Source organism: Sceloporus occidentalis, unplaced genomic scaffold (genome assembly GCF_023333645.1).
Source record: "Sceloporus occidentalis isolate IW3139 unplaced genomic scaffold, rSceOcc1.0.p SCAF_2, whole genome shotgun sequence".
Taxonomy (NCBI): Eukaryota; Metazoa; Chordata; class Lepidosauria; order Squamata; family Phrynosomatidae; genus Sceloporus; species Sceloporus occidentalis.
Genome location: NW_028316982.1, coordinates 185,583,249 through 185,606,204, shown reverse-complemented (window position 1 = coordinate 185,606,204; position 22,956 = coordinate 185,583,249). Strand labels below are relative to the sequence as shown.

General features: G+C 40.2%; 1 protein-coding gene and 1 long non-coding RNA gene across 3 annotated transcripts in view; one reads left to right on the top strand and one right to left on the bottom strand.

The window, feature by feature from the left end:
• LOC149319453 (uncharacterized) overlaps positions 1–2,967 on the top strand; it is a 31,561-nt gene extending 28,594 nt beyond the window's left edge. Inside the window, exons 2-3 of the long non-coding RNA XR_016280193.1 lie at positions 579–678; positions 2,775–2,967. This is a non-coding gene — a long non-coding RNA (uncharacterized LOC149319453). The remainder of the gene's footprint in view (positions 1–578; positions 679–2,774) is intronic.
• LOC149319452 (membrane-bound transcription factor site-2 protease-like) overlaps positions 1–21,910 on the bottom strand; it is a 32,462-nt gene extending 10,552 nt beyond the window's left edge. For both annotated transcript variants that reach the window (XM_089511743.1, XM_089511742.1), the window contains exons 1-9: positions 21,809–21,910; positions 17,219–17,367; positions 16,449–16,587; positions 15,408–15,511; positions 12,788–12,915; positions 8,093–8,211; positions 6,058–6,238; positions 5,249–5,343; positions 894–1,089 (exon numbers count right to left, since the gene is read on the bottom strand). In XM_089511743.1, the coding sequence (XP_089367869.1) occupies positions 894–1,089; positions 5,249–5,343; positions 6,058–6,238; positions 8,093–8,211; positions 12,788–12,915; positions 15,408–15,511; positions 16,449–16,587; positions 17,219–17,367; positions 21,809–21,883 (1,186 nt within the window). In that variant the 5' untranslated portion in view covers positions 21,884–21,910. The remainder of the gene's footprint in view (positions 1–893; positions 1,090–5,248; positions 5,344–6,057; positions 6,239–8,092; positions 8,212–12,787; positions 12,916–15,407; positions 15,512–16,448; positions 16,588–17,218; positions 17,368–21,808) is intronic.
• Positions 21,911–22,956: the final 1,046 nt, after the last annotated feature.

Below are 22,956 nucleotides of genomic sequence, written 5' to 3'. Positions count from 1 at the left end.
CAAAGTGGATAATTGAACACACCTGAGAATTGTTAAGTGGTCAAGGCTGAGATGATGAAATCATTAATTCTGGGTAGAAACAAGAGAACCAATGAGAGTGGATGTACACGCCCACTGGGTGGATACTGACAAGAGTGGGTGGTATGATCCAAGGACTATAATAATGGCTATGAATCCTAATGTATTTTGTGGGTAGTAGTAGTGGATAGTAGTAGTGAGGAGTATTGTTGTATTGGAGTTGTGTTGGATAGTTTTGGAGCTGTATATAGTAGAATAAAGTAGATCTTTTATATAAAGACTACTGAGTTGTCTGGTGTCTTGAGTGAAGATACAAGAGCCAGCTGGATCCTGAAGAAGTGGGAAGACTTCTGTGGAAGCAAGAGTGAGAAGGCTTGGAGAGTTTGTCAGGGTCTTCAGCCTATTCTCTGTAACTCTGCTGCTTTAGAGCAAAGCTTTAACCACTGGCCAAAACTGGTCAGCGCCGGTGCGTAACAAGGTGGTGAGTTCGAGCCAGAGGTGAAGAGCTACAACTCCCATCATCCCTGACATATTTCACCTCTTCATTATTTCTACTGCAGGGAGAAGGCTAAAGAGTCCTTTCCTTCCAGTAAGGCAGAGTGGGAAATGTGACACTCTCCACATGTTACAGGTATCGAACTACAAATTCCAACTGTCCTAGTAAGTATGGTCAAAGGGGATTTGCAGTCTAATAATAATTGAAGGTTCACATGTTCCTCCCTGCCAATAAGGATTCTGGCAACTCTAGAGGTGATATTTCCTTCACAACAAAAAGCTTACATTAGGGGAAAGCTAATTACAAACTGGTCAACACATCTTTCCATTAGCTGCTTACATGTTTAAATTTTGTTAAATGTAACTTAAGGTGTACTCACCTGTATATTGAAGATGCAGTGGGTGTCCAACAAACAACATATCAACCTGAGGAGGATGTTTCACCCGAATGAATCTGGTTTGATTTTCCAAAGAAGGTGTCACACACAAACTTGGAACAAAATCCTTCCGGCAATCGGCATTTGTTCGGCAAAGTTGACTGGCTTCAATAGCTTTCCGTGCTGGCAAGCAAGCATACTGCACACAAATTTTATAATAAATATTAAGTTAAACTATGAACATTCAAAACATACTATTGCTACACACATCTTCAGAAAGTGTAACTTCTATGTAGATCCAATAGCCCATATTTAAACAATTGCTCTATGTCCAACTGCCCCAACCTGGTACCTTACAACTATAGTTCCCAATACTGACAGTTATAGCTACAGCAAGAGTTCCCTCTACTGACAGCCTGTCTGATCATGGCCAACCATGATGGGGTATGGATTGTACGGTGTTTCAGGAGGCATGTTCCTCAATATATTGCGACATGGTGTTTCAGGAGGTATCTTTAGTTTTTGCAAAAAGGAGTTCAGCTTTCACAAAACTCAGATTCCTATCTAAGCAAGAGTTTGCTTCCTCTTCTCATTTCATCCTAACAGCAACGAATTGGAGGCCAAGATACTTTCTCTAAAGCCATCCTCTCTAGAATGAATTCTCTACATGCACTGAAGTAGCACTCAGGTAGCCATGACACAGCTATCTAAATTAAACTGACTTTACCAATTTAATTTCAAATCTCTTTGTACAATTGTTGCCGGCCATTTCTTCCCTCTCATTTTTTTAAAATATGCAGACATCTGGCTATACTTACGGAGTTCTCACTAACCTTTCCCACATGAAAGAACACAGTTGCAGAACCACTGCTTCAGTTTATAGAGACTTTTCATAACATTTGAAGTTCAGTGTTTTTGTACTTTGGACACAGAAAATCCAAAGTGTTTTTTTATCATTTACTATTGCTGGACTGAAAGCAGAGGTCCTTGGCTATAGGACTCAGACACTTCCCAAACAGCTGGACAAACTAGGGGTGTACCTATAGTCTCATCCTGACTGGCAGCAGCTTATTTTTAATTCTTTAAGAATGAGGAGGCTTTGTTAAAAATATGTTTATCAGAAGGAGAAGTCACCCCTCATCCCAGATCAATAAGTTACCTATTAGATGCTTTGCCTTGAACCTATTTGGTCCGTTTCATGGGAAAACAAACACAGTTATTTTGTTGACTATTTTTATAATAAATCACTCACTTCCTTAACATCAGTCCAAACGTTATCAGTGCAAATAGTGCCACACATATTTACAAAACCCCTTTGAAACCCTGTTTTTTTAAAATCACAAACTTGTTTCCAATTGTGAACTCACTTCCAATTTCCACTGCTCATTTTGTACAAACTGTACTCTTGGAATGTTCTTTTAGAATAATTTTGCCTCAAATTCCAACGCTCTGTCATACTGCTTTGTACCATATATGTATGTTACAAACGACAAACAATCAGCTGCTGTCAGTAGAAGGTGCTCTGTATGTCATCCAAAACTACTGTTACAGAATAAAATTCTGCCTTTATTACCATTCTGACAGATTATGTGTTTATGATGCTGAGAGAGAGAGAGAGATGGGGGGATAAATGAAGAAATATGTATAGCTATATAATATGTATGAGTGACAGGGGAGCTCAAAACGTAGACCAGAAAATTGTTCATGGTTCGAGTCATGAACACTACCCTTTAATTACTCCAGATGAACTATATATAAATGATAACTTTTTCTCCACAGTAGCACCTGCCACACAGAAGAAAACAAATCAAAATTTCCTCCAGTGTTCCTTGCTGTCAAATTCAGACATTAATTGTGATATTGTTTGTTTTCTTTTTCTTTTAGCTAAGCACCAAAAGAAATGGCAGTGAGATATAGAAATCTCACACAAGACAATTCTAAGACTAATGTTGTGTGGAGACTTGTGGCCAGGTATTCTTGACATGCATTTCCAGCAACATATATTAATTGTGTCTATATTAACAAGATTTGTATGCCAGCCCCTAAAAGAATGCTCTCTGAGTCATTTATCAATAAATGGAACAAAAATGGTTACCGTTCTCTCTCTTTCTCTCTCACTCACACTTTTATCAAATATAGTGGACGTTGCCTTTTATATATTGTTTGGAATATGACCAGCCCACAATGGTGTGAACATCACAAAACTATATATTTCCCTTGCAAAATTGAAATTGGAGCGTACCAAATTTACTAAGGACACAGCCAAGATATCAAGAGAGGTAGAACTGAGAGGGCCTGTCACAAAGGCATGCAATAACACTATGCTCAACATACAATGACAGAAAGTCACAGAAAGTCATTGTAGTCGCATTGTTTTTTCAGGTAAATACTTTAGTTATCTAAGGAGATTATCACACCAGCCCTTTCCGTGCTGCAATAGTGCTAGTCAAAATTCAGTGGCAAAATACCGGTTTTGTAGCAGGTAACACTGCACTTATTCCATTTGCATGACTGGGGCTGCTACTGGCATCGTGCTCCCTTCTCATCCTCTCCCTTAACTCTCCCTCCCTTCCTTATGCCTTACCCACCATACCTTTCATTTAAAAAAAATAATCAACTGCTTTAAGTAATCCTAAAATATAAAGCCCTAGAAACTGAATGGTTTCATACCTAGATCCAGCTTCCCTTTATTTACCTACTTTTTAATTAGTGAGATGGCTTAAGAAGATACTGTACAAATTGGAACATACAAATTAGGGAAATATAAAAATATATTTTATTTGCAAGAAAGGAAAAGATAACTGGAAGTTACAGATTTCAATAACTACTAGAACATTTTCAAATCTGCCAATTCAGTCTATTCATATACCATTAAGTGGGTAAAAGTGAGTTTATTTAAAAATTACTTTATTGCATAAGGATAGAAGATTTTTAACATCTTGATTAATAAACCTAGACAAAGCAATTTAGTTTTGCCTTCCGTCTGCTCTCTGAATCTTGTTTAATGGCTTTATCTGCAGTGTAATGTGGGGATGCTCAGTTGAAGGAAATAAAATGAGTGAGGTGGTGGGTGCACTGGCTGTGAGACATTTCCTGGCTAAAAGCATTGTTCTCAGAAAATTTGTTCTCTGTCTTTATCCAGAAATAAATTCATCTATTCCCCCCACCTCAATTTCTAGAGTGTACAGATTGTTTTTAAAACCAGAAACCAATATTTAATTTAAAAAAATAATTATAACATAAGCTAAACATGCCTAGTTGTGCTCTTTAACTCTGGCTATTATTCTCATCAATGCAATTTGAACCATACACTCATGCCAAATTGACCTTATGGAAGAATCCAGATTTTTAAGTTGGTAAGGGAGCATTTTTGGAAAGGTTTGGGCCAATAATGGGATTGCTACTTTAAATCAGATACCTGGTATTTCTGATGAGTTTTAGCATTTTTTCAATTTTACAAGAGCAGTTTAAATTACCTTTATCAGCTAAATGGAAATATCTATAACTGAAACATTTGTTAACAATCCAAATTTAGCCCTGCACCTAAGTGTCTCCGAGTTTCCCTTAACATTAGAGACATTATTTGAGACCAACCAAGTATTTATGCATATAAACCAACCATTTTTGCATATACATTTCTGTTATTTATAAATAAATATGACATGAGAGGTTTATAGCAAGAATGGAATAGAGAACTGTAATCTCCAATTATGATCATTCAATGGCCATCGGCTATAACATCTATAACTAGTATGCATATAGATTTCTGACTACGTCTTATACAGCAGAAATGGCTCTTTTAGATATGGGTTGCCACAATATATCCAGCAAATTGTTGGAGACGTAATTCTATGAATCCTTCTTTAATGCTTATGTTTTGGAGTCGTCCCACAGTAGCTACAGTTGAGGAGGAAGTAATCACAACAGTAAATTTGGAAAGTTCCTTGATAATCAGGGATATGAATCTTCTTTTGAATTTTAACCTGTTTCTTGGAAATTAACAAATAACTAATAGAAGTGGATTTTTGCACCCTTTCAACTGATAAAAAATTGATACTTTGTAACTTGAATGATAATTTCCAATGCATAGGAAAGTTAACAACACTTGTAAGATTTGAAAGAATAATATACAGAAGAAATTTACAAATGAACTTATATTTGGACATTTGGCCAGCTTTTATAGAAACCTATGACTAATGTTGCTATTTTCCCTTCTTTTATGTTTTTTATTTTCCTGCTTTTGTTATACTGGAACATTATTACATGTATCTGAGATTCCTTTCGAATGTAATTTTTTCTAAAAATTCAAAAAAGAAAAAGAATTAAAAATACTTTGACTACTGATATCAACAATTTACCTGGTGATTGTTCAGATTATTAATGTATGAAAAGCAGACATCTGTGAGGCTGTTGTTGCTGCAACATTCAATAGTACCATCAAGTCTTCTAAAACCTGAGGAAAAATTAAATTTAAGATTAAATTCTCAGAGATTAGTTTTTTCTGAATTTGTCATTCCAGAAGTAAAAAAATAAGAAACTCACAACCACCACTACTACTCTGCCTCACACAAAAAGGTCAGAGTTTTCTGTGACAACTTAATACAACCAGAAGGTTAGTTGTCATTACACGGCAAAATCATCTCTCTTGTATACTTTTGTAAATGTGTTTTGACACAGAGGTACATATAGTTTAATTTGAATATCAGTTAGCTTGAGTAACACGCATCCTGAAATCCATTTTAGAATTGAAATATGCACTAGGTTCCACTAAACCCTTTTAAAATAGAACAGCTTAACTCTTTCTTGGCACCTGGTTTTGGGATGCTATTTTACCCGGTGTTGAGATGAGGTTTACAAGATCATTCACAAAGTGGAGATTTTTCACTGCTGTTTCAGGTGAGTGATAGATCAGCTGATGAAAACTGCATGATGGGGCTGGCAGAGTACTTTTTTTTTTTTAACAATTCACACATGCAGAACATCAGCTGTCATTTAGAAAAGAGATTTTCCATTATTTCACAGAAGGAATGTCTATTTTATTATGGTGTTTCTTCATCATTAATTTATTTGACAAGTTTTTTTTAAAAAGTAAAAATTAATTTTGGTCAGTCATTTAAAACATAAATAAATGTAATCTTTAAAATCTAAAATGTAGAAATAACTATACCTCTAGATGGGTAACTCAGCTGTTGTAGTACTGATGTCTTTATGCAATAGCCTGCCTGAGGCTTCAGAGAGATCTTTCCCAGGCAGGAATTCCAGTCCTCCACACTATTAACTGGGCAGTCTTGCAGACCAGTGACAAGATTACCAACAAAAAGGCCTCTGGGCCCATTAGCAGGAGAATCCTAAAACAAGAAAATATTAGCTGAGAAATTCCCATTCACATTGTCATGAAGAGTGACTGAGATTCTTCCAAATTAACAGAATACATTAAACTATAGTTCAACAACATGGCACAGACAAACAGGAATGAGTTGCTGTGAGCTTCAGGTGTGTGCACTCCCTTCTCTATGCACATAGCCATGAAAGTTCAGAAAATGTTCACATTTGAATAATCATAATCTGTCATGTGATTTGGGTCAAGAAACCATAATTAACATTAGCTATGGTTGACTACCCATGAACATGAGGCTTGCTGCAGCTCCTTCCTGCTTCTTCACAACTTACTAAACCATAGTTGAGCAGGGCATATGAAAATGGTGATATGAAAAGACTGTTAAGTAACATCACCAGTATGCATATAAAACAGATGTGAGACAGTCTAGAGAGGCATGCTTACAATCCACTAAAAAAGTTATTACTTCATAAGCTCCCCATACGCGGGGGATCCATTCCAGACCCCCCCCCCCCGCATATGGGGAAAAGAGTGTATGCTCAAGCACCATAGGAAATAATGGGACGCATGCTTGCAGCAGTGCACAGGGCGTGTGGCACAAGTACACGCCCCATTACTTCCTATGGGGCTTGCCTTCTGCGTGGGCTATAAGAAGGGCTGACTTAGACAATAAGCACTTGGATTTCATAAACTTGCTGCTAGCATGCAGTATTGAAAGAAAAGGTAATCACATGCAGAAGATGAGGCACTTCATATCTAAATGCTTCTGTTATGGTAACATATCAATCTGAGACCTAATAATCTCCAAGGCCCCAGGAAATACACCTATACAATGTCCCACTTGTCCTGTAGAGTAGGATAGGCAGGGTTTATAAAATATTGTGCCAATAATAAAACATTTTACAGCCAGTTCTGAATGTACTGATGACAATAACTACACTGGAATGGAAGTTATCTAATTATGTTAGGAAATTTCTTTTTCTGGCTTTTTCCTCTAATTATATGAGGATGTTTTGTCCCAAGAGCAATACTATGGACTTTGGGTGTAGTAAGGCCTCTGGCTCTTAGGAACACTGCCAGAACAAAAGACTTGTCCACAAATTTCTTAAGTTTGAAAAGCTTTACTGGTTATAAACACAAATATGAAACTGATCTCCTTTTTCTCAATAGTCCTTCCTAAATACCTTGTTCTCTCTTCTTGGTGGATTCTATCTTTCTTCTTCTGAGGACTATCTTTCTTCTTTTGTGGACTTATCTCTTTGTCAAAGGAAAATACTCTCTCCAGGTCTGACTTGGCTGAAATCTCACTACACACTGAAACTTAGCTAGAGGGAGACAGTAAGAGACCCTGGGATTTCCCACAATCCTTGCCTTTCTTAAAGCTGTATATCTCTATTTTCCCTTCTAAACTAATACATAAAAAAGATAATATAATCTTAACTAAATATATGTCTCAAGAGCATCAAAGATGCTCTGGAGGCATGACAGAGGATATTTTGACTTCTGATCTATTATTCAGCAGATCCAGAAAATTAAACAGGATACATTTTGATTGATCTAATTTTAGTGTAGTGACAAAACTGTTCAGAAGGAAAAAGCATATAGGCTTTCCTTTAGGACTTAATTATAAATTTAATCTTCAAAACCTTAATTTTATATTGTTTTGAACCATAATTAGGGCTATACTTAGAATTACATCCAGGCAGACGCTGTGATAACATATATTACGTAGTATGACAAGCAGGACAGTTTGACTTTTATGGTATAATTACTGCAAAATTGGCTGTTTCACATGGGAGGTCATACACTTCCCAAACAGTTAGTTATTACACTTCCCAAACAGTTAGTTATTCATGACCATTACCTCTGTTATTTCAGTGACAAGCGCCCCAGCACTAGTGTAATACAATGGAAAAAGAATAGCTGGCAGTAAGAAGAGAACCACAAGACCTGCAACTCCAAGCACAAAGTTATGCCAAACTCCTGAAAAACAGCAAACAAAACATTTACAGTATTTGCAAGGACCACTAGACTAAAGTGAACATATTACAAGTGGTCTCAAATTATTAAAGTGGCAGGTTATTAAGTAAAAGAAGAAATCCATGTATTTTCAGCTTTAGGACTTAATTTAAAATTAAGGAGTCAAAGATTAACCCATAAACCATAATTAGGGCTATAAAAGGGAATTCTCCCAGGTACATACATATAATATTAATATCCCATCCCAAGAGAAAGTCTGTAAATAAATGCATGTAATTAATTAATTAATTAACACTCAACACCAGTGGCATTAGTTGGGAGGGCTGTAGGGTGTGTGGACCACAGCAAGTGACACCTCAGAGGAGGGGTGACACCTGGCTGGTTTCTCCTGTTGCTGGTGTGTGTGCGCGTGCTGTGCTGCTGCTGGGACCCGCTACTTCTTCTGTGCTGCTGTGGCTCTCAAGACAGCCAAGGCAGCAGAGGAGAGATGAGCGTACATTCTGCTGTCCTTCCCCACTGCCCTGGCATACTGGGCTGAGCAAGCCAGGGCAACAAGGAAGAAGGCGTGTGTGTGTACATGCTCACTCTTCCTTTCCAATTGCCTTGGCTTGCTTAACTGAGCCAACCAAGGCACTGGGGAAGATGAAGTGAGTGGCATGGACCCCTCCAACCTTCCAAGTTGCCTTGGTTGGCCTACCCAAGTGGCCAAGGAACCAGAGAAAGAAGGTAAAATGAGCATGTATGCCCCCCCCCCCCCGGCAGCCCAGGCACATGCACTGGATGACACCAACACTAATGACACCACTGCCTGACATCATGGAGATTACTGCACTAAACTCTTATAGTGCTGCTATTCCACTTTAACTATTCTGGCTGCCTCCTGTGGCATTCTGGGATTTGCAGTTTAGGGAGGGGCATTTAGAATTTTCAGCCAGAGCTTGTAGGCCCCACTGAACTACAAACCCCAGAATGCAACAGGAGGCAGCCAGGGCAGTAAAAGTGGAATAGCAGCTCTATAAGACTCTAGTGCGTTGATCTCCTACAACAAGATGACGTCCAAGAATGAATGAAAGCCAACCCTGACTACTGGGTTGGCTATTATTACAATAGGTTTGGTCCACAAAAGTGATTAAGTATTCTGAACGGCAGGGCTAATGTTTGAATGACTCCCAAACAGAGGTATCTCAGTTACCATTAAAGAGGGATCATACGATTCGCATGTCAGCAGCATATAGTTTTCAAAACAGAATGAACAGTGAGGCTTAACAATAAAGACTCTTTACTTCAGTTTTGTATTCCTCCATAGAAAATAAATCAATGGCTCATTGAAAACTTCATAGGTTATAAAATCTTATCCAGATTTATTTAGAAATGAAGTCCTTTGAACAGATAGTAACCAAGGGTTTGATGTAGAAAGTTAGTACAGGTTGAATCTACAAAAAGTGTTTTGGATTCTGGAGTTTTTCATATTTTGGAATATTTGGATATACATAATACTTGGAGATGGGATCCAAATCTAAACAGGAAATTCATTCATTTATGTTTCATATACACCTTATACACATATCCAGAAGGCCATTTTATCCACAATATTTTAAATACTTTTTGTGCCTGAAACAAAGCTTCTGTACACTGAAGCATCAGAAAGCAAAGGTGTCACTATCTCAGCCATGCATCATGCAGACAATTTTGGATTTTAGAATCTTTTGGATTTTGGAATTCTGGATAAGGTAGAGCTAGTCTGTAGCTCCTATCTTACCTCAGCCACACCATTATCATTTATTTTCATCTGGAAAATGAAATACAATAATACTAATTTGCCTTACAAGGTAGTTAATGTGAGAATGTTTTATATCATAGAAAATGCTGTTCTAAACACTGTTATACATTGCTAAACATTATCAGCACTTATTAATTTTTTAATGAGGCTAGCTCCCAAATATGCTTAACTGCTGTATCAAAACCTCAAATTATAAGGAACAGTGCTCTACACAGGTGTAGGCTTGCTTAGTACTTTCTTCTTGCAAGTATAATTTTTCAGAATTCTGCAAAAATAAGATGTCCAAGACTCCAGTTTTTTGCCTTAGCTTCATGTTGTGCAAAGTAAACACAGAGACCATATTCACACATGACAAGCCACAATTCTGTAGTATTTGTTCGTTTTAGATTTATTTCTCTGTTTTGCCAGATTAGGATATCATGGTAAACTACCTTTGGCCAAGGAGTCTATGGTTCATTCAGCTGCACTTAGAATGTGAGTAATCAGGCAATGAGCACCAATGTCCTGGCTTATCCCTAATAAACCAGATTTCTACAGATTTTTGACTTGTTATTATGTGTAAACACACAGTCTCAGAACTACAAGAACTCAATACTTTTTTTTCATAGAATGTTTTACCTGCTTTGTAAATAAATGAATAAATCTCATTTAATATTTCTACACACAAGTTATTGCAGGAGTGAAGAGTAATTAAACATAGGAAGCAGTGGTTCAAGTCCACTCCAGCCAAAACCAGGTTGGGACCGTTCCACCACACAGCCCGCTCCCAAAGCGGGCCGTGGCCGCTGGCCCCAACCCGCATTACCAGGAGCCAACTACCCAGCTCCTTTGTCTACATTTCCATTACTAACTTGCTCTAACAATAACACAGAAATTTTCTCTCCTTAAAAGTGTTCTAAATGACATTTGGCTTAAAACAAAATTGGCATATAAATTCAGCCAGAACACTAATCCTCCATAAGTAAAATATTCACAACAAGGGCACAAATTAAATGGGTGACTAAACTATTTCATTTTCCATTTGAAGCCATCTGAACACACAATTTTGGTTTTAATGGCCTGTCTCAATTAGCAAAACAGATTGCACTGCACAATAATTGCCTCACTCTGCCCCCCCCCCCCGAGAACCCATCAGTGGTATTATTGTTCTCACAGTGTTAAGATGCAGAGAAATTGGCAACACAGGCACAGTTTACCAGCCACACAACTTGAAAGCTTCAATTACCAACCCTAATCTACAAAAGTTGTTAAAATAGAATAATATTTATATATAACATTAAAAATCAGTTTCAAAGAATACAGGGAAAGAGGTACAGTGCAACAGAGAGATCTGTGGGTTTGGGAGCACATCTAGGTCTGTTCCATGTTTCTCCCCACCAAAATGATAATTTCCAGGGCCAGAGGAGGACCGTGCTGCTCAAAGGAGCACCTGCGGGGGCTGAAACAGTCTCCATGTGGCCCCTAGAAGCACCCACACAGGCCCAAGAAGCGCCCACGCAGCCTGTAGAGCACCCATGCAGGAAGGAGTACTGCTTGAGTGGGCCGTAATGGCACCCATGCAGACCAAAATGGTGTCCAGGGGGCACCTGCGCAGCCATGAAGGGCACCCACACAGGCCCAAGGAGCACCTGCGCAGCCCCTGGAGCACCCACACATCTCCTGGAGCGCCTATGCAAGTGCAAGCAGTGTGTGCACAGGCCCAAGGAGTGCGCTGGGGGGTAGGTTGGGGGGCAACTGGGTGTCCCCCCTATCTGGGGTGTCATCCCCTCCTTGGGTGTCACCTGCTGCAGTCTGCACCTTCCCGCACCTCCCAGTGATGCTACTGATATGAATAATGTTTTTTTGAGATCTGTATCTAACCCTATTTTTTTGCATAAATTCTGTTATTTTTGGAGTCAAAATTACTACAACGCAACTTTTTTTAGGAACATAACTATCACATTTTAGCAGAATTTACTGTACAAGGATGGTGCTCATAACTGCTGGGATACATGTTTACAGTTATGAACAAATGAAATGTGATCCCAAAATCTACCTTTACAACCTGGCAGCACCCCAACCAAAGTGTTTTGAAGGCAGTGCAGACTGGGGCTCTTGGGGGATCACATCTACAGCATTCTCTCACATGTAGAGTACAACAAGAACAGACAGTTTAAGAGACCCCTCAAGGTCCTGCTAAAACTGCTTGTCTCAATGTGTTCCATTACTGGGAAAGTGCTGTAGAAATAATATGCTAGTGCCCCAATCAGCACTTTCTAATCCTTTCAATCGGGCTGTTGCCAGGCTGAAAAGGTAGGTTTTTGGGGTCACATTCAGTCACTCACCACCATAAATCTGAATTCCCAGCAGTTACAAAATCTTAAATCCAGTTTACAATTTCAAAATTGCCAAACAGGTAACCAGCCATAGTTGCATTATAATGCCTTCTCCACTCAAGGTTCTCTTCACCAAAGAGTTTCAAAACAGCTAAAACATTATACAGGTCATTTTATATCTTAGCACAAGAAATGGGCAAGTTTTAGTCCTGCAAATATTTAGGACAACAGCTCCCACAATCCCTCACTATTTGTAATGGCCAGGGCTGTCTGACATGATCACACAGAACATCCAAAGGGCTGTTTGGCATGATCACATAGAACATTCCTACTCCTATTTTACAAATACAGCAACAATAGTGTAGGGACCTGCTTTTTATGTCAACTAGTCCTTGCATTATCAGATTCCATCTTCAATACTCACGTGTTCAAAAGAACAAGTAAAACAAATTAAGTTGCAACATAACCACATGAGCTGACTTACCTGCACAAAATATTCTTAACTGCTGGATTGGAGAAATTAGTTGCAAATGAGTGGTGAAGAGATCAACAAATGCCCCAGGATAAACAATAAATATAAAAATTCCAAAGCCATTAAACCGAACTTGCTCCCTAAAAGAAAAGAAAGGTTGTATTTGCAAAAGCAGCATACATTTCTCAAAAACTAAAAAGAAACTTGTATGAAAGAGGAAGCAATTTGATTTGTACATGGCATATTACTATACCAACATAAACAGAAACAATAGCTACACTAAGAACAAATCCACTGCAGGATGAGATAAGGAAAGATACATAGCTTGCATAGAACTTTACTGTATTGTTATCCTCCTCCTCCTCCCCCCCCCCCCCACTTTCTCCCAGTCTAAAACTCAAGACTCAATAAAGGTTAATACAGATAAGGCTAGAATTTATACCATACAAAAGTTAATATAATTAAATTATCAATAAAATTAAAAGCAGTTAAACACAAACCATCAAAAAGAACAAATATAATCAACACAGTTTATTTAAAAAGCACAAAGCAATTCGCATGCACTGCGTAGTTGCAATCCTTATAACAGCCCTGTAGCACAGTCAACATTTCAATCTTCCACATTTCAGATGTGGGGAATGGGAAGCTGAGAGACAGTGACTTGTCTATGGCAGAGATGAGGTTCAAAACCAGGTACTTCCTGGTTCATCATTCTATCTCTATGCCAACCCACACCAGCTACAGGAAAGTAAAAAAGGTGTCAGGAAGATGAAAGATGCCATAGAAAGTGTGCATACTTTTGGAAACTTGAAAACTCGCCTTCTTAATGATATTTTAGTAGTCTAAAGAAGGCATTACCCAACTCCACTTTTGGATTTTGTTACAGGCCATGAGGCTGTACCTCTTTTTTATCTTTTCATTTGAAAAATGCAGTGTTTTAGCTTACATACTATTATTAATATATAAAGTAAATTAACTTAAGCTTTTGTTATATTAATATATTCAGTAATTTATTAAGTAATGTTACATTGCACAATTAAAATAATATTACATGAACTTACTAAAAACTGGCCAGTAATGAATTAAAATAAGGAGATGTGGCAGTCATCACTCAAAACCAAAATCACTGGTATTTAATGGTTAAAGTAACACTTTCTAAAGTCACAACTCATTTTTTTAAAAAATGAACCAATTAAGCATATTGAACTGAATTTTAACTACAGTGGACTCTTGGTATTTGGGGTTTGGTTCCAGAACTTCCCACGGATACCAAAATCCATGGATGCTCAAGTTCCATTAAATCCAATGGCATAGTAAAATGGTGTCCCTTATATAATATGGTGAAATCAATGTTTGCATTTTGGATTTTTTTAAAAAAAAATTCAAGCCATGGTTGGTTGATTCTGTGGATGCAGAAACTGTGGATATGGAGGGCTAACTAATTATTTCCATGCTCTGGAGAAGCTGTGGGCGCTTGAAACTTAAAAGATATGGTCAAAAGAGACAAATGATACAAAAAGACAATGAAGCTGGCTCTGTGATCAATGTCAGGTTGACAGAGGCCATCAGAAGAAGATCATGGAATCAGACCTGTCTTTCATCAGAGCAGAAATACTGCCTCACCTATCACAAATATCATGTATAGACAGTTAACAGGAATCATCTGAAGCTGCTCTTTAAAGCTCTATCCCCTCTCCTGCCCGACTCCCAGAACTGACACAATAGTTACCTACTTTCCACTTTGCCACCTGACCAATGAAAAAGAAAGTGAAAAAAAGACCACAGTGAAGTTTCAGGACCTTCCAGTACAACTGACAGTAACTGCACCGAGGATATTCTTGCAGGTTTCTACAAGTGCTTCAGGGACACAGGAAAAACAAGATGCTATAAATTCCTCTGTAGCTTTCAAAACTTGATCAAAACAGAGATGAAGTGGCACCTCCTTGACCTTGCTCATGTTCTCATTCACTCTCTCACAAGCTCATTCACTGAGTCTTTGGAACAGATTGAAGTTGTCGTTGCTGTGTGCCTTCATGTCATTTTCAGACTTAGCGACTCTATCGCCAGTTGTCTTGGCAAGATTTGTGAATCTATCACCAGTTTTCTTGGCAAGATTTGTTCAGAGGAGGTCTGCCATTGCCATTCTCTGAGGCTGAGAGCATGTGACTTGCCCAAAGTCACCAAGTGGGTTTCATGGCCAAGCTGGGAATTGAACCCTGGTCTCCAGAGTCGTAATCCAACACTCAAACCACTATAATCATGCTGGCTCTAAAAGACAGTTATTTCTACTCAATTCTCTAACAATACATACATAGTAAACACAAAATTGCAGTGGTAAAAAGGAAGGACAGAGCTGCATTTATACACTGAGAAAGAGACTATAGGGAGCTCAGCATGCTAATATTTGAGAAGAGACAGCCTGATCCAGAAGCCAGAAATATCAAGTCACTTAGAATTCAAAAGTAGAAAATGATACAAGTAAATGATTAAAAGGTCGATTCTCTGTCACCTTAGTTATTTGCTATAAGTCATTAAAAAAACCCACAACCCTCCCTCTATGCTATTTATATGCTATGTTGGTTAATTAGAGGTGACCATGAAATGTTTTGTGGAAAAAAATGGATTTCATTACCGGATAGCTGCCACCCCATGGCCAACTTCATGTATGACACCACTGATCAGGATGGCTGTGAAGAAATAGGACAGCTGGCTGATGGGAAGATTTACACCAGGCACCTGTTTTCAAAGACACAAGGCATAGGGTAGCAAGGGTGGCAAAGACAGGGCCTCCTGGAACCTGTTGAAACCACTTCACAAAGGACAATACACTTAATCAAGGCTTGGAAAAGTTACTTTTTGGACTACTGTTTCTAGAATACCCCAAGCCAACAAGGTATATACATCACATGTGTGCAGGTTGCGTTTTCCCTTATCTGAAAGATTTGGGACCAGAAATGTTTAGAGATTTCTGATTTTCTCTTTGGATTTTTGTACATAATAAGATATCTTAAACATGGGATCCAAGTCTAAATACAAAATTCATTTTGTTTCATATACACCTTATATACATAGCCTGAAGGTTATGTTACAGAATATTTTTTGTGCATGAAACAAAGTTTATGTAGATTGAACCAATCATCAGAAGCAACGGTATCACTATCTCAACAACCCATGAAAAAAGTTTTGGGTTTTGGAACATTTTGGATTTTGGAATTCCAAATAAGGGAGACTCTACCTATACTAGCAGATGCAATGAATACAAATGACCATTTCACAGCACTTAGACAATAGGATGTCATGGCAATGCTGCAGAACACAGTCATTTCCAGAGATGTTTGAACTGACTCTACTTCCAATTATTTGAAAAGGATAATTTGTTCACTTAAAAAGTATAAGGAAGGACTTTACATCAATAGAAAAATCTCCCACCAGAGGTGCTATATTTTACAGCTTTGTTGGATTTTTAGACAGCAACAACCTCTCCCCATTTTCCCCCAGATTACTATTTTTATTTCTATGTTTGCTTAAACTATGTTTTTCTTACTTTACACCACCTTGAGAAAACCAGTCTAGAAATTCTTTCAGTAAAATATTAATATACGACTTCAAATATGTGGGAGAGAGAGTAAGAATTCTATTGTGTGACCTGGAAATAAAGAAATATAAAACTCACCACAACCTGCAGCATCTGATCATTCTGACCTGTAGGAGACTCAGTCAGCATCTGTGAGAGAGTCTGCAGCAGTGTCTTTCCCAGAAGGATAACAGAACCAAACATAGCAGCTATGCCAAAAACCATTCCCATGTTAAACCTGAAACAAATGTATAATACTGTTATAGCACATTATCTGCCGAGGACTGCTACATTTTGACTATTCTTTGTTGGGAAGCACCAAACCCCATGAAGACACCTTGTCAAAACCAAAGCCTTGCTACCATCCCCAGTATCAGAAGTCAACATCTGTTCCAAAATCAATTTGGCAAACATAGGCCCCATACAGACAGGCCAAAATAAAGCTGCTGTGGGTCACTTTGGAGGTATGGTGTTTAAATGATGCATGTATCCTAAGGGTCCAGAAGCTGCACCAAAGCTGCACCCCAGTCCTTAGGACTCTTAGGTCGCATGCATCGTTTAAACAGCCTACCTCCAAAGTGACTCAAAGCAGCTTTATTTTGGCCTGTCTGTATGGGGCCTCAGCCAGGAAGTTCACCATATACCAGGGGAACTTCTTTGTCACACAAGCCTTCCACACCAATAAAATGCATTCACTGTAGTTTAAGTCAAAGAAAAGACTATTCAAAATTAAAACAAAAGGGTATTCTATTTAGCAACAGAACATGTAAGCAATCTGTCTCTGAAGGTAATTCCTTAGACTAGCAGGATATAGAAGAATTTCCAGTAATTGTCCCACACATGCCTGAAATATAGTTATGAAACAATACCATAGGTAAAGAAATCTGGGCTTCCATCTTCCCCAGCTGTAAAACAGGCGGTTGAAAAGAGATATCTGCCATCGCATATGAAATGGAGAGACAGTCAGACCATAGGATGTGAGCCAATCCTCGTAAGATGCCTTCAGAGAAGGAGATGACTAGAAAAGAAAGGAAACACAGTATAACAAAGGTGGAATTTTAGGAGATTTCAGGCTAGGACTATGATTGTACAAACATGTCTGCATCTGCACTGCAGAAATAATCCAGTTTGACACTGCTTTAACTGCCATGATGCAAAGCATTTTTTTTTGTGTGTGAGATATTTAGCCTTCTCTGTCAGAGAGTTTGGGTGCCACAACTACAAATCCCAGAATTCAACAGCACTGAGCCATGGTAATTAAAGTGGTGTCAAACAGCATTATTTCTGCATACAGGTCATGTCTCTTGGTAGTTCATCACTTCTGTTTTTAGTTTTGTTTACACCTCTGCTCTTCATTTTGCATTTCACAAGTTATAAGAACAGTCACACTATATCAGACAAAAAACCTCTATTGTCTAGCATTCTGTTCAAGAGAGTCAACCAGATGCCCCTAGGAACCCTCCAACTCACGTTCTCTAGTAAATGATATTGAGAGGAACCATCGGTAGCCTCACGTTCCGCAAATTTATCTTAATCATTCCTGAAGATCGCGTCTTAGACTGCTGGATGTAAATACCACCATACAAAGAGCTTAACCCCAAAACATTCAGCATCCACAATCCACACCCTGCACACAACTGAGGTGGAGATAACCAGGAGCAGTTGTTCTTGCTGTTGTGTGTCTTTAAATCATTTTCATCTTATGGTGACCCTAAGACAGACCTATAACAGGGCTTTCTTAGCCACATTTGCAAAAGGGGTTTGCCATTGCCTTCCTCTTAAGGTTGAGAAAGTGCAACATGCACAGCGTCACCTGAAGGGTGTGCAAAGCTAAGCAGGAATTTGAACCCTGGTCTCTTAGGATCTTAGCCCAACAGTCAAACCACTATACCACGCTAGTTCAACCATGGGCAGAGTAATTGTAGGCTTAACAATGGGAACCATCACTAGCTGGTTCACCCATGGCCCAGTTGATCAGTACTGAAACACCTAGTGATTGTTCCCTTTGTTAAGCATGATCCTAGACTGTCCTTGACACAGTAAAGATGGCTTCCACCTGCCACCCCTTTCTAATATTGCTCCTGCCTTCTCCTGAAGAGAAAAACAAAAGCAACTACTGTACTGCTACCTAAGAGTGGACAGTAGATATGTGTTTTTAAAAACAACATATTTCCGTTAGTTTTTTATGTGACTAACACTGTGACCATTTCTTGAGACATGGAATATAGTTTATGTATATGCACCTATATGCCCAGACACTAACATGCACAGCAGCGGTTTGATCTGTACACTTCACAAAAATGCAGCTACACCTTAAGTTTGGGAAACCTTTGGCTTACCAGATATTCTGGACTTCAATTTGCAAAAAGTCCCACTCACTATCATCAATGATAAACAACTGTGGGATCTGGAAACAAAACATCCAAAATATCTGGAAAGACAAAGGCCCCACACCCAAACAAACAGTGCCCAGCGAATTCAGTCCCACCATTTGATTTGTCCCATTTTGTGGCTATACAACCCGGAATTAAAATAAACCCAGTTGGCATGTTACCACTAGATGTACACAAGAAACTCATCACTGTGAAGCCACAAAATTGTTTTATTATAGCACAAAATTGAAGGAAACAAAAAGAAACTGAGGGGGGAAAGCCAATCTATTCACCGTCTTTTGGAGCTAATGTCAGTACAGTACAGCCCTATTGTGGAGCCAAAGTGACATAGTGGTTAGAGCATCAGACTATGACTTTCGAAACCAGAGTATGAGTCCCTGCTCAGCCATGGAAACCTACTGGGTGACCTTGGGCAAGTCACATTCTCTCAGCCTCAGAGATAGAAGTTTATCACACAGGCCCTGAAACAGGGCTGTTGCGTTCCAAAACAGGGCTGCGCACAGGCGCACATGGAATGGGATGGGGCTAGGAACGCATCTTACTGCACAAGGAAACGCCACCACTGCCGCCGGGCATTCCAATCGTGTCCTACATCCGTTTCAGAGGACGCAATTTCTGAGAATGCTTTGGAACAGTTCTAAAAAAAATCACGTCTTCTGGAACGGATGTAGGACACGATTGGAATGCCTGGCGGCAGCAGCAACATTCCCTTGTGCAGTAAGATGTATTCCTAGCCCCATCCCATTCTGTGTGCGCCCGTGTGCGTCCCCGTTTTGGAATGCAACGGGCCCGTTTCAGGGCCTGTGCAATAAACTTCCTTGACTCAGGCAAACTGTAAAAAAAAAACCCTCCATAATAAGGTTGCCTTAGGGTCACCATAGGTCAGAAATGACTTGAAAGAACACAACAACAGTCCTATAACTGTGTAAGTACAGTAATAGCAACAGATAAGTGATTACTCCAACAAAGTGCTGCCCTGAAAAATGTCACTCTCACATAAAATAGCAACTCATCCTAACACAAACTCCAAATCTAAACTAGACAAATAATAATGTAAGAATCAAATCAGGTAGGTGTGCTGTCTTTTAAATCAGACAATGTCCACAGGAAGCAGAACAAGTGCATCTGTCCATGGCCATGTGCCATGACTAAACCATGAGGACTTCAACTCCAGATTACAAGAACAAAACCATTAAACTCAAGCTTTTCTAACAATTTGCAGTTCCATTCTGTTGTTAAATCCTCTACTCCCTAAACTCTCCTGGGAATTTTCAAGTTTGGGGGAGCACAATTTATTACTGAAGCCATAAAGACCACAAAACGTTCCCCATGAAGGTTTCAGAAGGTTTGCTCAGAATGGGTTTGACAATTACTTCCTGTGAAATAAAGACTGGTCTCCACACTTTTTGGGGCCGCTTTCTTCTTGGATGACAACCCTAGTGTGCCCCAATGTCTACTTCTTGATATTAGGTGCAATAACCAGCAGCATTTACCTAGCTACACCCAGCTCACCACTGCCATCTCCTCCTCCTCAGCTTCTCATGTGTGAACATTGCAGTGGCAAGTGCCCAACAGAAGGAAGGCCAGCCGGCCAGCCACTTGGTTGCTGCTCCCAGGGTGACCAGGTAAAGGAAGTAGCATCCAAGCAGCTCCAGTCAAGCACTGACCAGGCAGCTGGTCACCTTGGGAACAGCAACCATGCAGCTTGCTGAGCCGTAGCTGAGAGGCCTTACAGCAAAGGCTGGCATGGCTTGGTTGCTGTTTGATCAGCTGTTCGGTTGCTGCTCCCAAGGTGACTGGATGGAAAAGGAGAAGCTTCTCCCTGGCGAGGAAAGACTCTCAGATCTTCTTCACTGTGGCAGAGAGGGGCGCAGCTGGCTTCCCACTTTTCTCCTCAACAAGGAAGGTCTCTCAATCTAAGTGAAGGGATGGACTCTTTCCAAGATTTTGCCTGCCCAGAGGCATGCTTTCTTCACACAGCTTCAACTTGTCCCCCAACTCCCACATATTGTTTCTTCTGCTACTCTACTCTCAACCTATTTGACGAAAGCAAGCAGGATCAGCAGCACACTCCAAGTCCTGGCAAAAGTCCCAAAGCTTAAGCAGGGTCCCAAATGTAATGGGTCCTTATTGGTACCACTTCTCCCTTGCCACTCTAATGTGCTCTAACTGCTCATCTCCTCCAGGATCCCCTCGTCTTTTTTGCATGCAAATGTTGACTAAAGGTCCCCGATGCCCCTTTTTCCTCATCATCACCCCCCTGGATCCACTGCCCCCTTTACGAATCACAGGCCTACATCAACCTGGTATTCATTGGTGGTCTCTCATCCAAGTACTAAGAGGGCTGATACTGTTTAGTTTCCAAGATGAAGTGGGATTTAGGGTCCGCACCCTTGGCTTTAGTAGCCCAATTTAAGGGCAACGAAATGGCATTATTACTCCCTTTCCTGACGAAAGCTCCACGACAAAAACCCACACTGTCCTATGTCCTCCATCTCTTCTTCTTTGCCTGCCTTCCCACTCTATGCTCTCTGCCTTTTCCAATTAGGGTGCATCTGCACTGCAAAAAAATAAAATAGTGAAGACTGACACCACTTCAACTGCCATGGCTCCATCCTACAGAGTCCTGGGATTTGTAGGTTTGTGGGACACCAGCACTCAGAGAATGCTGAAGACCTTGAAAAACTACATATCCCAGGATTCCAAAGCTCCGCTCTGAGTCCCACAACAAACTCCAACTCCCAGAATTCCATAGCCTTAAGCCAGAAAAGAGTTAAAGCGATGCCAAACCGGGTTATTTCGCCAGTGTGGATGCAGCCTAAGAAAGCAGACCCAAGCCCCCCGCCATGAAGCTTCCCTCTAACTCTGACCAAGGCTAGCCCTTCCCAGCCCCAGCACTTTCGGCCATTTGGAGCCCAGGGCTCCTGGACAAAGAGAGAGAGAGAAAGAGGGGCCTGTCTCTGTTTCTCTCTCTCTCTCTTTCTCTCCTTCCCTGCCCCTCCATTTTCTAATACAAGGAGCCAAGCCAAGACCCCCGTTTCGGGGAGGAGACCGCCCCCTGCTCACCTTGAGCGCCGTGTCGGCCAGGTACACCGCGCACCAGCCCCCCAGCACGCAAACCACCACCGGCATCGGAATCATCTTCCCGCCCGAAGAGGTTTCGCTTGGCAGCCCCGGAACACAAAAACAGCGGAACTATAGACCACTGCCCCCGTTTCCTTGGAGGGGACGCCTCTGAGTGTTGCACCAGGAAGGCATAGGGCGCCTCTGGAGCACCCGGTGTTCCGATGGAGACTTCCGGTTCCTGTTCGCAGCGGAAGTGCACTTGGATTTGCTTCCGAAGAAACAACTAAACTTGATAATTAAAATAAAAACAATACCTAACAGGAGATGTTTCTTTCACCTTATGTCGGTGTTCACACTTCTTTTTTGCCCCCCGACAACTAACTCACATGAAGAAAAGTCTTGGACTTCTGCCTGTCTGCTGCATCCACACTGCAGAAATAATCCAGCTTGACACCGCTTTAACTGCCCTGGATCAGTGCTAAGGAATCCTGGGAATTGTAGTGTTTTGTAGCCCCAGAGCTCTTTCTGACAGAGAAGGCTAAATGTCTCATAAAACTACAGTTCCCAGGATTCCCTAGCACTGAAACAAGGCAATTAAAACTAAGCAGGTGGTGAAGAGGCCGGAGGTGTTGGCCGCTTTTTTGAGCCCACTTCTCTTCGGGGTAACATGGCCGTGTCAATCAAAAAAGAGGAGCCAATAGGATCGCGTCTTTCTCTCACCTCCATCTACAGCTGGCAAGAGATTGGATTAGAATAAAGGCGATGTAATGCAAACTTTGCACTGATTGGCGCAACCTTACGGCGATCCGGAAGATACAGCTCAAACGTGACGTCATGACTGCTCCAAAGGAACTCTAGGAATTGTAGTCATGTGTTGATATGAGCAGGCTAATATAAGGAAATGGCCTGCAATTCCCCATGTTGCCCAAGAGGGACTCTTTTTGTTGCAGGATTAAAAGGGGGAGCGTGTTAACCAGCTTCCAGAATTCATAGTATTCAGCCATGGCAGTTAAAGTGGTGTCAAACCGGATTATTTCTGCAGTACGGATACAGTCTCCAAGTTTCCTGTTGTGGCAACCCTATTAATTGTATGGGGTGTTCTTAGGCAAGGAATACCAGAGAGGTGGCTTTACTGGTTCCTTCCTCTC